The sequence below is a fragment of the Sapajus apella genome, unplaced genomic scaffold (assembly GCF_009761245.1).
Source record: "Sapajus apella isolate SASKATOON/1434 unplaced genomic scaffold, GSC_monkey_1.0 scaffold2, whole genome shotgun sequence".
NCBI lineage: Eukaryota > Metazoa > Chordata > Mammalia > Primates > Cebidae > Sapajus > Sapajus apella.
This window is the reverse complement of record NW_022436942.1, coordinates 69,603,472-69,618,077: the sequence shown is the minus strand read 5'-3', so window position 1 is coordinate 69,618,077 and position 14,606 is coordinate 69,603,472. Positions and strand designations below refer to the sequence as shown.

The following is a 14,606-nucleotide window of genomic DNA, read 5'->3' as shown; positions in this document are numbered from 1 at the left end:
AGTGTTGTTTTAAATTTGTTAAACAGTAGTTAACCACATACAAATGATACAGAGAACAATGAATATGACCATGTGCCCACTACCCCGCTTAATAAGTCAAGCATTCTAGTACAGTTAAGCTCCTCTTATGTACTTCCTCTTCCTCAGCTGCTTCCCCCTCTTCCCTTTCAAGAGGAAGGGGTTCTTTTCTGTGCAGTCATTTCTGTTTACACTGCATATGAATAGATCCGTGAACAATAGATGATATTTTACATAATCTTAAATTTGCTATAAATGATGTCTTGCTGTAAGTATTCTTGCCCATTTGATTTTGTTCCTCAGCATTATGTTTTTTATATTATTCAGTCCCCTCTTGTACTACACTTGGATTAAATTTAATATCTCATGAAGAAAAAACATTTTTACTTGGAAGCATGTGAATTAGCATATTTTTGTAGCAGCTTTATTGAGATACTATATAAATCAACCATTTAAAATCCATAAATCAGTGGTTTTTAACATATTTACAATGTTGTACAACCATCATTAGTTGATTTTAAAACATACTCTTCACCCCCAAAAGAAATGCCATACCCTTTAGCAGTTGCACCACATTTGCCTGCAGCCCTTTTCTTACCCCTACTCCCAACCTTAAGGAACCATTAATGTACTTTATGTCTCTATGGATGTCTTTATTCTGGGCAAATTCCATTTTATACAAATGGAATAATAAACAATGTGACTTTTCTGACTGGCTTCTTTCACTTAGGGTAGTGTTATAAAGGTTCATCCATGTTGGAGCATGTTGCAGTACTTTGTTTCCTTTAACTGAATATTTCATCATATGGAAAATACCACATTTTGTTTATTCATTCTTCAGTTTGTGGCTATTTGTGGTGTTCTCAGTATTTGACTAATCTGAATAACACTGCCATGAACACGAGTGTGCAGTTTTTTTCTCATCAGATGTTTTCTTTTTGTGTGTGTGACCTACCTAGGAGTTGAATTTCTGGGTCATGTGGCAACTGTGTTTAACCTTTTGAGGAACTACCAAGCTATTTGCCAAGACAACTGCACTATTTTACATTCTTACCAGCAGGGTCTGAGGGTTTCTATTTCTCCACATTCTTACTAACACTTATTTTCTTTCTTTTTCGATTTTAGTCATCCTTGTGGGTTTGAAGTAGTATCTCATTGTGGCTTTAATGTGCAGTTCTTTCATGGCTAATGATGTTGAACATCTTTTGTGTTTATTGGCCATTTATATGTTCTTTGGATTGATGTCTGTTCAAGTCTTTAGCCCATTTAAAAAATTTAGCTGTCTTTTTATTATTGGGTTTTAGCAGTTCTTTATCTATTCTGTGTACAAGTCCCCATTAGATATATGGTTTGCAAATGTTTTCTCCTATTCTGTTGGTTGTCTTTTTACTTTTTCATCCCTTGAAGCACAAAAATTTTTAATTTTGATGAAGTCCAATTTATCTCTTTTTGTTGTTCTTATTTATGCTATTGGTGTCATATCTAAGAAACCACTGCCTAGTCAGTCATTAAGGTTTATTACTCTTTGGTTATTTTTTAAGAATTATATTTAGAGGTATGATCCATTTTGACCAATTTTTTTTTCCTTTGATACAGTCTCACTCTGTTGCCTAGGCTGGAATGCAATGGGTTTGTGTGATCTTTGCTCACAGCAGCCTCAGCCTCCTGGGCTCAATCAAGCCGTAGCTGGTACTACAGGTGTGCACCACCACCTCTTGCTATTAATAACTTTTGTGTTTTTTTGTAGAGACAGAATTTCACCATGTTGTCCAGGCTGCTCTCAAACACTTGGACTCAAGTGATCCATCCACCTCAGCCTCCCAAAGTGAAAAATTGCTTTCACTTTGTACTGCAGACTTGCCTTGAATTCTTTCTTGTGTGAGACCCAAGAGCCCTCTCTTGGGATCTGGATCAGGACCCTTATGAAATAAATTGTTACTAAAAAAAACAGACAGACAGGGTCATAGGAGAGTGACTTGGTGCTCAGCCCATTTTGAGCAATTTTTAAATATAAGGTGGGGCTAAAATTCATTCGTTATATTAATTTTTTATTTCTAATTGACACATAGCCATACATTTGTAACCATTTTTTCTCTAAAAAACAGAATCAAGATTCATTCTTCTGTATGTAGATGTTAGTTGTCCCAGCACCATCTGTTAAAAAGACTATTCTTGGCCAGGCACGGTGGCTCTCATGCCTGTAATCCCAGCACTTTGGGAGTCCCAGGCAGGCAAATCACATAAAGTCAGGAGTTCGAAATCAGTCTCACCAACATGGTGAAACCCCATCTCTACTAAAAATACAAAAATTAGCTGGGCGTGGTGGTGCACACCTGTAGTCCCAGTGCTCCAGTGGCTGAGGCAGGAGATTGGCTTGAACCTGGGAAGTAGAAGTTGCAGTGAGCTGAGATCATGCCACTGCACTCCAGCCTGGGCAAGGGAGTGAGACTCCATCTCAAAAAAAAAGACTGTTCTTTCCGCCACTGAATTATATTCACATGCTTGTTGGAAGTATGTTGACTACAAATGTAAAAGTTTATTAGTGGCCTTTGAATTCTCCTGTGCTGAATCTATATGTCTTATCCTTATACCAGTACCATGAGTTACTGTATTTTAAAAGGCTATACTTTTTCATTTCACTTAGCAGAAAACATTTTAGCTGTCATCACAACTTTCTGTAAACCTTCATTAATGCTTGACTCTTAAATTCCAAGGAGCAACGTAAAAAGTCTATCTCTTTAGGAGTTTTAGCCTTATTACTTTTAGGAGCCTGAATAACCACATGTATTATTAATAAGCCTCTTAGGAATAACTCCTTGATACATAGGGCATACCAGGAAGAATAGAAATGGTTTTTAAAAAATGAGAGTGGGCTGGGCACAGTGGCTCATGCCTGTAATCCCAGCACTTTGGGAGGCTGAAGCAGGCGGATTATTTGAGGTCGGGAGTTTGAGACCAGCCTGGTCAATATGGCAAAACCCCGTCTCTACTAAAAATAGAAAAATTAGCCAGGCGTGGTGGCACATGCCTGTAATTCCAGCTGCTCAGGAGGCTGAGGCAGAAGAATCGCTTGAACCAGGAGGTGGAGGTTGCAGTGATCCACGATCACACCACTCACTGGGTGACGGAGCAAGACTGTCTCAAAGGAAAAAAAAAAAAAAGAGTGAAAAAAAATGTATCCTAGAACTTAAAGTGTATTTTTTTAAAAAGTGAACTTTCTAATTGTTCTCTTCAGATAATATAATGTTATTCTCTTAGTTTTTTTTGCATATTTCCTGTGTACCAGATGCTGTTCTTCATGCTTCTGTGTTAAATCTTCTATTGCCTAACATCCCTTTCAAGCAAGTTCTGTTTGTATCTGCACTACGTATGTTAGGCAACTGAGGCAAAGAGAAGTTAAGTAATTTGCCCAAACTAGTAAATAACAGGCCTGGCCATCTGGTATTTAAGCTTCTAGGAATGCTTGAACAGTAACTAATGCATAGTGCATCCTGCACTATTCAATCAGTGACTCATCAGAGCTCTGTTGATGCAGGACTGGAGGTGGAAATGAAAAAGATAATAAATTTTCTTTGTACCCATTAATCACCTAACTGCCCTCCTCCTCCTCACCACCCTCTCCAGCTTCTGGTAACCACCCTGCTGTCTTAATGTGTTCAATTGTTTTAATTTTTAGTGTCCACAAATGAGTAAGAATATACAAAGTTTAGTTTTCTGTCCCTGGCTTATTTTATTTAACATAATGTCCTCCAGAGCCATCTACAGTGTTGCAAATGACAGGCTCTCATTCTTTTTGATGGCTGAATGGTAATCTATTGTTAATATATACCACATTTCATTTCTCCATTTGTCTGTTGATGGACACATAGGTTGATTCCAAATCTTGGCTGTTGTGTATATAGAGCTGTAGTAAACGTGGGAGTGTGGATATCTCTTCAATAAACTGATGTCCTTTCTTTTCAGTATTACGTAGCAGTGCAATTGCTGGATCATATGATAGCTCTATTTTTAGTTTTTTGAGGAATTTCCGTAACTGTTCTCCATAGCGGTTATACTGATTTACATGTCCACCAACAGTGTGTGAAGGTTCCTCTTTATCCACATCCTCATTAGCATTTGTTATTGCCTGTCTTTTGGGTAAAACCGTTTTAACTGGGGTGAGATGATATGTTGTTGTAGTTTTAATTTGCATTTGTCTGGTGATCAGTAGTATTAAATACCTTTCATATACCTGTTTGCCGTTCATAGAGATGCAGTCTCGGCATTTGTCCCAGGCTAGTCTCGAACTCCTGGGCTCAAGCAGTCCTCCCACCTTGGCCTCCTAAAGTGCTGAAATTATAGGTGTGAGCCACTGCACCTGGCCTTTTTGGCTTTCTTTTTATTTATTTATTTTATTTTGTGAGACTTTATTAGTGATGCAGTGAAGCCATCAGGTCCCTGGCTTTTCTTTGCTGGGAGACTATTATAGCTTCAATCTTGTTATTTGTTATTGGTCTGTTCAGGTTTTGGATTTCTTCGTGATTCAAACTTGGTGGGTTGTATGTGTCTAGGAATTTATCCATTTCTTCTAGGTTTTCCAATTTATTGGCATATAAATGCTCATAGTATATATGTCTAGTGATCCTTTCAATTTCGGTGGTAACAATTATAATGTCCCTTTTTCCATCTCTCATTTTATTATTTGGGTTTTCTCTTTTTTTTTTCTGAGTCAGGCTAAAGGTTTGTCAGTTTTGTTTCTCTTCAAAAAAGCAATTTATTTTTTTATTGATCTTTTGTATTGCTTTCTTCATTTCAATTTTATTTAGTTCTGCTTTTATCTTTTTTATTTCTTCTACTAATTTTAGGGTTTGTTCTTTTCTCGTTCTTTAGGATGTATTGGTAGGTTGTTTAAGTTTTTCTGCTTTTTCGATGTAAGCGCCTATTGCTATAAACATTTTTCTTATTGTTGTTTTTACTGTATCCTATAAGTTTTGATAAGTTGTGTTTCCATTTTCATTTGTTTTAAGGAATTTTCCAAGTTTCTTCTTAATTTCCGCATTGACCCACTGATCATTCAGGAGCATATTGCTTAATTTTCATATATTTGTATACTTTCCGAAGTTCCCCTTGTTATCTAGTGTTATTTTATTTTTTAAATTTATCTATGTTTTGAGACAGAGTCTTGCTCTGTCACCCAGGCTGGAGTGCAATGGCACGATCTTGGCTCATTGCAACCTCTGTCTCCCAGGTTCAAGTGATTCTCCTTCTTCAGCCTCCTGAGTAAGCTGGGATTACAGGCATGCACAACCACACCTGTCTAATTTTTTTTTTTGTATTTTTAGTTGGGACAGGATTTTACTGTGTTGGTCAGGCCGGTCTCAAGCTCCTGACCTCAGGTGATCCACCCGCCTCGGCCTCCCAAAGTGCTGGGATTACAGGTGTGAGCCACCGCTCCCAGCCTCTAATTGTTATTTTATTGTGATCAGAGAAGATAGTTGATAAGATTTCAACTTTTTTGAGTTTTTATTTATTTATTTGAAATAGAGTCTCACTCTAATATTCAGGCTGGAGTACCTGGCACGATCTTGGCTCCACCTCCCTGGCTCAAGGAATCCTCCCACCTCAGCCTTCCAAGTAACTGGGACTACAGGCATATGCCACCACATATGGCTGATTTTTTTTTATTTTTTTGTAGAAATGGGGCTTTGCCATGTTGCCCAGGGTCATCTCCAACTCCTGAGCTCAAGCCATCCACCCACTTCAGCCTCCCAAGTTGCTGGGATTACAGACATGAGCCACTGTGCCAGGTCAAATTTTTCCTTTTTCCTTTTTTCTTTCTTTCTTTTTTTTTTTAAGGGAGGGTTTCACTCTTGTTGCCCAAGCTGGAGTACAATGGCACCATCTTAGCTCACTGCAACCTCCACATCTGGGTTAAAGCGGTTCTCCTACCTCAGCCTCCTGAGTAGCTGGGATTACAGGCACCCGCCACCACGCCTGGCTAATTTTGTGGTTTTAGTAGAGACGGGGGTTTCTTCACGTTGGTCAGGCTGGTCTTGAACTCCCAACCTGAGGTGATCTGCCTGCCTCGGCCTCCCAAAGGGCTGGTATTACAGGTGTGAGCCACCATGCCCGACCTGCCAGGTCAAATTTTGAAAGACTTGTTTTGTGGCTTAACATATGGACGGTCTTTGAGAATGGTCCATGTGTTGAGGAGAAGAATGTATATTCTAAGGCTGTTGGACACAGTGTTCTGTAAATATCTATTGAGTCTATTTGGTCTGTAGAGAAAATTGGGTCTAATATTTCTTTGTTGATTTTCTCTCTGAATGATCTGTCCAGTGCTGAGAGTGGGGTGTTTAAGTTTCCGACTGTCACTGAGATCTGTTTCTCTCTTTTGCTCTAATAATATTTGCTTTATATATCTGGGCACTCCAGTATTAGGTACATATATATTTATACTTGTTATTACCTCTTGCTGAATTGATCCGTTTATCATTATACAATAATCTTATCTCTTTTTATAGACTTTGTCTTAAAATTTATTTTATCTAAGCATAGCTACTCCTGCTCTTCTCTGCTTTTTGTTTGCATGGAATATCTTTTTCTATCTCTTTAATTTCAGTCTATGTGTGACTTTGTAGGTAAAGTGTGTTTTTTGTACATAATGGATCATTGGGTCTTTTTTTTTTCCCCCCCCCAGGTAGAGTCTCGCTCTTGTTGCCCATGCTAGAGTGCAGTGGCGCCATCTCGGCTCACTGCAACCTCTGCTTGCCGGGTTCAAGCGATTCTCCTGCCTCAGCCTCCTGACTAGCTGGGATTACAGGCGCGTGCCCCCACGCCCAGCTAATTTTTGGATTTTTGGTAGAGACAGGCTTTCACCATGTTGGTCAGGTTGATCTCTAATGCCTGACCTTGTGATCCACCCACCTCGGCCACCCACAGTGCTGGAATTACAGGCGTGAGCCACCATGCCCAGCCCCCATTCTTCTTGAGAAAGTTTTTCAAATATTCAAAGGGAATTAAGTATTGTCATCTAAGTCTTTGTTCACTGCAGCTATACATAAGTTAGAGGGCACCCCATGCCTAGTAATGCTGTGCCTCTGTAGAGGTGTCACCTTGGTAGGCTTGGGGAAGATCCTGGAGTATTCCCTGTATTGCCAGGCAGTCTCTTGTCCTCTCTCTTCACTTTTCTCCAAATAAATGGAGTCTCTCTTTGTGCTGAGCTGCCTGGGGGAAGTTGGGGGAAGGGTGACAGAAGCACTGTTATGGCCACCATCACTGGAACTGTACTAGGTCTCACCCAAGGCCTGTGGCAGCTGTTTTCTGGCTACCGTTGATGTTAATTCAAGGCTCAAGGGTGCTTTAGTCAGCAGGTGAAGAATCCTGCCAGGACTGGATCTTTGCTTTTAGTGCAGCAGGTTCCCTTCTGGCCCAGGGTATGTCTAGAAATGCCGTCCAGGAGCCAGGGCCTGGGATCAGGAGCTTTAGGAATCTGATGCTTTATTTCACCAGGGATTAGCTGGCACCCACTTGCAAGATAAAACCTTTTTAACTTTTCTCTCCCTTCAAGGAGTGTCTCCCCATGGCCACCACAGCTGGGAATGTGCTGGGTCACACCTGAAGCTGGCACAATATGACATGGCTCCTTGCTTTTTATTCAAGGCACAAGGGCTCTTTAGTCAGCTGGTGGTGAATTCTACCAGGAATTGGCCCTTCAAGGCAATGGGTTCCCTTCTGGCCTGGGATTTGTCTAGAAATGTCATCTGGGAGCTGTGGCCTAGAGTCAAGGCTTCTGGACTGTGCTTGGTGCCTTATTTTACTGTGACTGAACTAGTATCCAGATTGCAAGACAAAGCCCTCCCTACTCATTTCTCTCCTCCAAGAGCTGTGAGCTGCGCTACCTGGAGTTCAGGGAAGGCTGCCACAAGCATTCCTTTAGCCACCCTAGCTGTTTTCTCAGTGGGTCACATGTACCCCAAGTCTACTGGCTCTGAGCCCAGCACAGCACCATGACTTGTCCAGGAATTGCAGTCCTTGTTGCCTACACTGCCTTTCAAGTTTATTTAGGACCCCAGAGCACTTTACCCATCATGGCGGGGCATGCCAAAATTCAGATTCTAATCACTGAGATGGACAGTTCCCCTCTGACTAGGGCTAGTCTAAATACTCTCTTTGTGGGTGCCAGCTGAATTTTTTCCACTGCGACAGGGCAGCACTGACTTTCAATGCAAAATCCCACAGTCATTTTGCTGTCTCTCCCCCAAGTAGAATTCTTTCTTTGCCCCACACTGCACTGTGGGGGAATGGCAGGGCTGTGTAGGGGGCGGTTCACAACTACCTTCCTTATCTTCAGTGCCTTTTTCCTTGATATGATGTCAAAACCAGGTACTGTGATCACTCACCTAATTTTTGGTTCTTATGAAGGTGCTTTCTTGTGTGGATAGTTGTTAAATTTGATGTTTCTTGGGGGGATGATCACCAGAAGGTTCTGTTTGGCCACCATGCTCTGTCTCCTCTCCCCTGCAGTCTCCTTTTTTTACTTACGGATTTAGAATGTGTAACTGACCAATATGTCCAGTCAGGTCTCACTCAGAATTCATCTACTTCTGACCTTTTAAGCCCACTAGGCCCAGGGCTTAGTCCAGTCTCCACGATGGTCCCTCCGTATCCTCACTTGCCCCTCTCCAGTTCATTTTGCACAAAGCTGCTGTGTTCATCTTTCTGAACTATAAATCTGCTCAGTACTCTACCCTACTTAAAATTTCTCACTGAGTTCCCGTTTGTCCTGAGAATTAAAAGCCAAAGTCTTAAACATAGCTTTTTAAAAATTTTTTTTTATTTGTTGATAGAGTCTTGCTCTGTCGCCCAGGCTGGAGTGTAGTGGTGTGATCTTCGTTCACTGTAACCTCCGCCTCCTGGGTTCAAGTGACTCTCATATGTTAGCCTCCTGAGTAGCTATGATTACACGTGTACATCACCATGCCTGGCTAATTTTTTTTTTTAATTTTTAGTAGAGACTGGGTTTTGCCACATTGGCCAGCCTGGTCTCAAACTCCTGACCTCAAGTGATCTGCCCACCTCAGCAGAAAGTGCTAGGATTATAGGTTTTAGCTACTGCATCCAGTCCTGAACATAGCTTTTAAGTTCCTTTATTGTCACATTTCTTTTGGCGAGTCTGTCATTTTCTGACTCATTTGTACATGTATGTTCCACACTTGGTCCAGCCATTGGTGCTTTTCTTTAATACTTTCTCTTTTATTATTGTTATTATTACTTTAATGAGACAGGGTATCACTGTGTTGCCCAGGCTGGTCCTGAACTCCTGAGCTCAAACAATCCGCCTGCCTCAGTTTCCCACAGTACCGAGATTATAGGTCATGAGCCACTACGCCCAGCCCACTGGTGCTTGTCTTTTATGTGATTAGAGCCATCTTCTCTCTTTTCTTTGGATTTTTAAACATACTCTTTTTTTTTTTTTTTTAACTTAGATTATTTTCCATCCAAAACACCTCTCCTAAACTTCTTTCATACCTTAGACTAGCAGATGTTTCCATTAAGAAAACTTTCTTTTTTATAGGTTGCTTTTTCTATAGAATCTCTTAGCATTTACTCATTTTGTTGTGAAGTGTCTGATCTTACTCACTTGACAAGTATAGGAGGCTAGAAACTATGTCATGTCTTTCTCACCCAGCAGGCACAATTTCTGACATGTGGTAGGCACTCAGTAAATACTGAACTTAAGAGGCTAGGACATTTGAGTGCTTTGGTGACTGTGGTTGTGCTATATAGGTATTCTGTTTTGTTGCTTTGTAGTAAAAGCATTAAAGTATGAAAACATTATTCAGAACATTTCATGTGTATAGTTAATATTACTTTGCTTATGCTCATGGCAAAAATGAATTACTAAAGTGATTTAAGATATTTAAAATTATTTCCTTTATTTAGTTACAGCCAAGTTCTACTTCTGAATCTATGGATCAACTACTAAACAAAAATAGAGAGGGAGAAAAACCAAGAGATTTGATCAAAGACAAAATTGAACCAAATGCTAAGGATTCTTTCAGTGAAAATAGCAGCAGCAACTGTACCAGTGGCAGCAGCAAGCCGAATAGCCCCAGCATTTCCCCTTCAATACTTAGTAACACGGAGCACAAGAGGGGACCTGAGGTCACTTCCCAAGGGGTTCAGACTTCCAGTCCAGCTTGTAAACAAGAGAAAGATGATAAGGAAGAGAAGAAAGACGCAGCTGAGTGAGTAAACCTGGAACTTAGACCATCCTGTTAATTAACTTTTTTTTAAATGTGTTTAGGTCTTTCCAGCTGAAGAATTGATCTGGACTTTTAGACTGCTTTATACATTGCCCTTAATTTACAAACAGCTAGTCCAAACGAGTAACATCTTAAGTAAATTAGGTTATTACACCCTGTGCTACTCTTCTGTTCTCCCCCTTTTTTTGCACTCCAGAACAGAAAAACAAGGCATAAATTAAGAAAAATTTTTCTGTAAATGAACTGGAGCTGAAAAATTACCAATTTAGGGGACCTCTCTTAAATGGATTCCACTCATTAGTCACCCCCACTGTGCTGCTGGGATGAAAAACTGCCACTGCCAAGGAGAGAAGCATGCAGTGCTCCTACTTGGAATTCAAAATATTTTTCATCAGAAACAGTGTTTTAGTTAATGTTTAGATTTGTTAAGATAGACTTAATTCTGTATATTCAGTATATTTTTAGTTAAATGGACTTTTAAGGGCTAACCTCAGAACTTAACTACTATTAACTTAGGTGTTCTGGGTACCAGACAACCCAGTTAAAGCTGAAGTTTTGGAATGCAGCTCATTGATAAATTGGGGACTGCTTATTCTTGATTTGAGGCAAAGTTTTTTTAGAGCCATGATTTTCTCCAGGCATGTTATGTAGAAAATATCTTCTCACATAAAAAATGCTGCATACTAGAATATTGGTATGTTGACCGGGCATGGTGGCTCATACCTATAATCCCAGAACTGTGGGAGGCAGAAGCAGGCAGATTATCTGAGGTCAGGAGTTGAAGACCAGCCTGGCCAACATGGTGAAACCCTGTCTCTACTAAAATTACAAAAATTAGCCAGGCAAGGTGGTGGGTGCCTGTAATCCCAGCTACTTGGGAGGCTGAGGCAGGAGAATTGCTTAAACCCAGGAGACAGAGATCTCAGTGACCCAAGATTGTACCTCAGTGACCCAAGATTGCACCACTGCACTACAGCCTGGGTGACTGAGTGAGACTGTCTCAAAAAAAAAAAAAAAAAAAAAAAAAGATATTAGTATGTTAAGAATTGCCTTTAAGGATATTTTATAAGTATTTACTGTCTTTTCAGTTTAAGTGTTTGTTGATCGGCCTGGCACGGTGGCTCATGCCTGTAATCCCAGCGCTTTGGGAGGCTGAGTCTGGCAGTTCACCTGAGGTCAGGAGTTTAAGACCAGCCTGGGCAAAACAGTGAAACCCCATCTCTACTAAAAATACAAATATATATATAGGCTGGGAGCGGTGTCTCACACCTGTAATCCCAGTACTTTGGGAGGGTAAGGGAGGGATCACAAAGTCAAGAGATCAAGACCATCCTGGCCAACATGGTGAAACCCCATCTCTACTAAAAATACAAAAGTAGCTGGCCATAGTGGTTCGTGCCTGTAATCCCACCTATTCAAGAGGCTAAGGCAGGAGAATAGCTTGAACCAGAGGTAGAGGTTGCAGTGAGCCAGGATCGCACCGCTGCACTTCAGCCTGCACAACAGAGTGAGACTCTGTGAAGAGAAAGAAAAAAGTATTTTTTTATTGTCTTTGAGAAGAGCAGTTGTATATTACTTAGATTTTAAATAAATTGTTCTTTTATGGCTATATTCTTTAAGAGATTAAGGAATGGGCAATATAAGTATGTGTGTCAGTAAAGAGGGCTATTGATCTAGTGAGAACAGTTTAAATCTATGTTTAGCAGTTTTTAAAAAATGGTCTGATATGGAAGATTTTAGAGCAACGTAAAGTCCGTGTAGATTTCACTGGCCTTTGTATTTTTTTTAGGCAAGTTCGAAAGTCAACATTGAATCCGAATGCAAAGGAGTTCAACCCACGTTCCTTCTCTCAGGTAGGTTTATTACTTTCTTTGAGGTTATCTAGACTCAAAAAAATAAAAATTATTAGTAATAGTCCTTCTTCCATACCTGTCATCTAAATTTAGTTTTAGTATGCCAAAACAACCTTCTTTATTTTTCTTACATGGCCATTAATGAATAGTTTTTAGACATAAAAAGGGGTCTTTGTTTTGCCATCAATTAGACGTGATCTTGGGCAAATCTTTGAATTTTTTCTGACCAAGAATTTGGCGATGGTTGGCTAACTAGGCTATCAGGTTTATAGATGGGGCCTCTGCATATGACGGTTTTGCATCCTTGGATTCAACCAACCATGGATCAAAAATATAGTTAGGCTAATCTGTATTGAACATGTGCAGACTTTTTCTTGTCGTTATTTCCAAAACAATAAAGTATTTACCTTGTTTTAGGTATTATAAGTAATCAAGAGATGATGTAAAGTATACAGGAGGTGATGCATAGGTACAATACAAATACTACACCATTTTATATAAGGCACTTGACCATTCCAAGACTTTGATATCTTAGCAGGGTACTGTAACCAGTACCCCACAGATAACAAGAGATGACTGTGCTGTTATTCTACTGAGATCATAAGAAGAAATAATAATTTTTAAAAATACTTGAGTTTCTTAAAAATTACTACCACTGTTTTTTTTTTTTTTTTTTGAGACGGAGTTTCGCTCTTGTTACCCAGGCTGGAGTGCAATGGCGCGATCTCGGCTCACCGCAACCTCTGCCTCCTGGGTTCAGGCAATTCTCCTGCCCCAGCCTCCTGAGTAGCTGGGATTACAGGCACGCGCCACCATGCCCAGCTAATTTTTTGTATTTTTAGTAGAGACGGGGTTTCACCATGTTGACCAGGCTGGTCTCCATCTCTTGACCTCATGATCCACCCGCCTCGGCCTCCCACAGTGCTGGGATTACAGGCTTGAGCCACCGCGCCCGGCACTACCACTGTTTTTATATTATTTTTCAATTGGCAGAGCTTTTAAAATTTCTACTGTAACATTTTTCTCTTTCATTGAAATATGAAAATTTGTTTGCTGTGTTGTTTTTGTTTTCAATAAAATGGATTAGTTAAAGCAACTGAAACTAGAAAGATTGGAAAAATCAGTCTTTAAATTTCAATAATAGTTCATTTGTTACCTTGAAATAATTGAATTTATTGTTGTTTTTGTAGCCAAAGCCTTCTACTACCCCAACTTCACCTCGGCCTCAAGCACAACCTAGCCCATCTATGGTGGGTCATCAACAGCCAACTCCAGTTTATACTCAGCCTGTTTGTTTTGCACCAAATATGATGTATCCAGTCCCAGTGAGCCCAGGCGTGCAAGTAAGTCATAGAATTTGATGTACACTTAGCTTCCCTCATTGCTTGTATCTGACACCAAGCACTCTTAGGTTTTCAGTGACTTGATGTTGTGTTGGTATGTGTATGCATTTTAAACAGAGAGGCATGCAGAGGTTCAGTGTGTTGTTAGGTATAAGGACCTAAATCTGAGAATGTTTTCTAGTGAAAAAGGTGGTTTAGATTTATTGTAGTTTGGGGTTTATTCCTTTTAGCTGTGGGTATGATCTTATTTTTTTAATGACTAATAGGAAACCTCATGCCTAGCTCTCTAGCAATATAAAACTAAGAGTGATAGAATACCTTCTTATTATCATAGGAGCCTAATATTAATATATTTTTTTTAATTCTCTCAAGCCTTTATACCCAATACCCATGACGCCCATGCCAGTGAATCAAGCCAAGACATATAGAGCAGGTAAAGGTGAGAATAATCCTGCCTGTGTTTGCTTATTAGTCTGCATGCTGCATAAATTGAATAACTCAGTTTATAATGAATAAATAGTTGTAATTTAGCTTTGACTTGTTGATGAGGCTATACATTGACTTTTGATGACCAACATTACATAGATATTCACATGGATTTTATGAACAGAAATGGAAGGAGAAATGCCCATTAGTTGTGATTGTTTAGTATCCTCTTCAAAAAGAGTAATTGGAGACCGGGTGCAATGGCTCACACCTGTAATCCCAGCACTTTAGGAGACCGAGGCAGGAGGATTGGTTGAGCTCAGGAGTTCATGATCAGCTTGGACGACAGAGATCTTATCTCTACTAAAATTCAAAAAAATTAGCTGGGCGTGGTGACATATGCTTGTAACCCCAGCAGTTTGGAGGACTGGGGCGAGAAGTTAGCTTGAGGCTAGGAAGTAGAGGCTGTAGTGAGCTGTGATTTGCCTTTGCCCTACAGCCTGGGTGACAGAGTGAGACCCTGTCTCAAAAATAAATAACAGCTGGGTGCAGTGGCTCATGCCTCTAATCTCAGCACTTTGGGAGGCCGAGATGGGTGGATCACCTGAGGTCAGGAGGTTGAGACCAGCTTGGCCAACATGGCAAAACCCCATCTTTACTAAAAATAGAAAAATTAGCCAGGTGTGGTGGCACGTGCCTGTAATCCCAGCTACTAGGCG

The 14,606-nt window shown here is 40.2% G+C and overlaps 1 protein-coding gene across 22 annotated transcripts in view; it reads left to right on the top strand.

Moving 5' to 3' along the window:
- ATXN2 (ataxin 2) overlaps nt 1-14,606 on the top strand; it is a 153,818-nt gene that overhangs the window by 98,253 nt on the left and 40,959 nt on the right. For 14 of the 22 annotated variants that reach the window (XM_032239683.1, XM_032239581.1, XM_032239552.1 and 11 more), the window contains 4 exons: nt 9,943-10,247; nt 12,055-12,118; nt 13,309-13,461; nt 13,834-13,900. In XM_032239683.1, coding sequence (XP_032095574.1) covers nt 9,943-10,247; nt 12,055-12,118; nt 13,309-13,461; nt 13,834-13,900 — 589 coding nt within the window. The remainder of the gene's footprint in view (nt 1-9,942; nt 10,248-12,054; nt 12,119-13,308; nt 13,462-13,833; nt 13,901-14,606) is intronic. The other 8 variants (XM_032239691.1, XM_032239627.1, XM_032239673.1 and 5 more) reach the window with 1 other exon arrangement.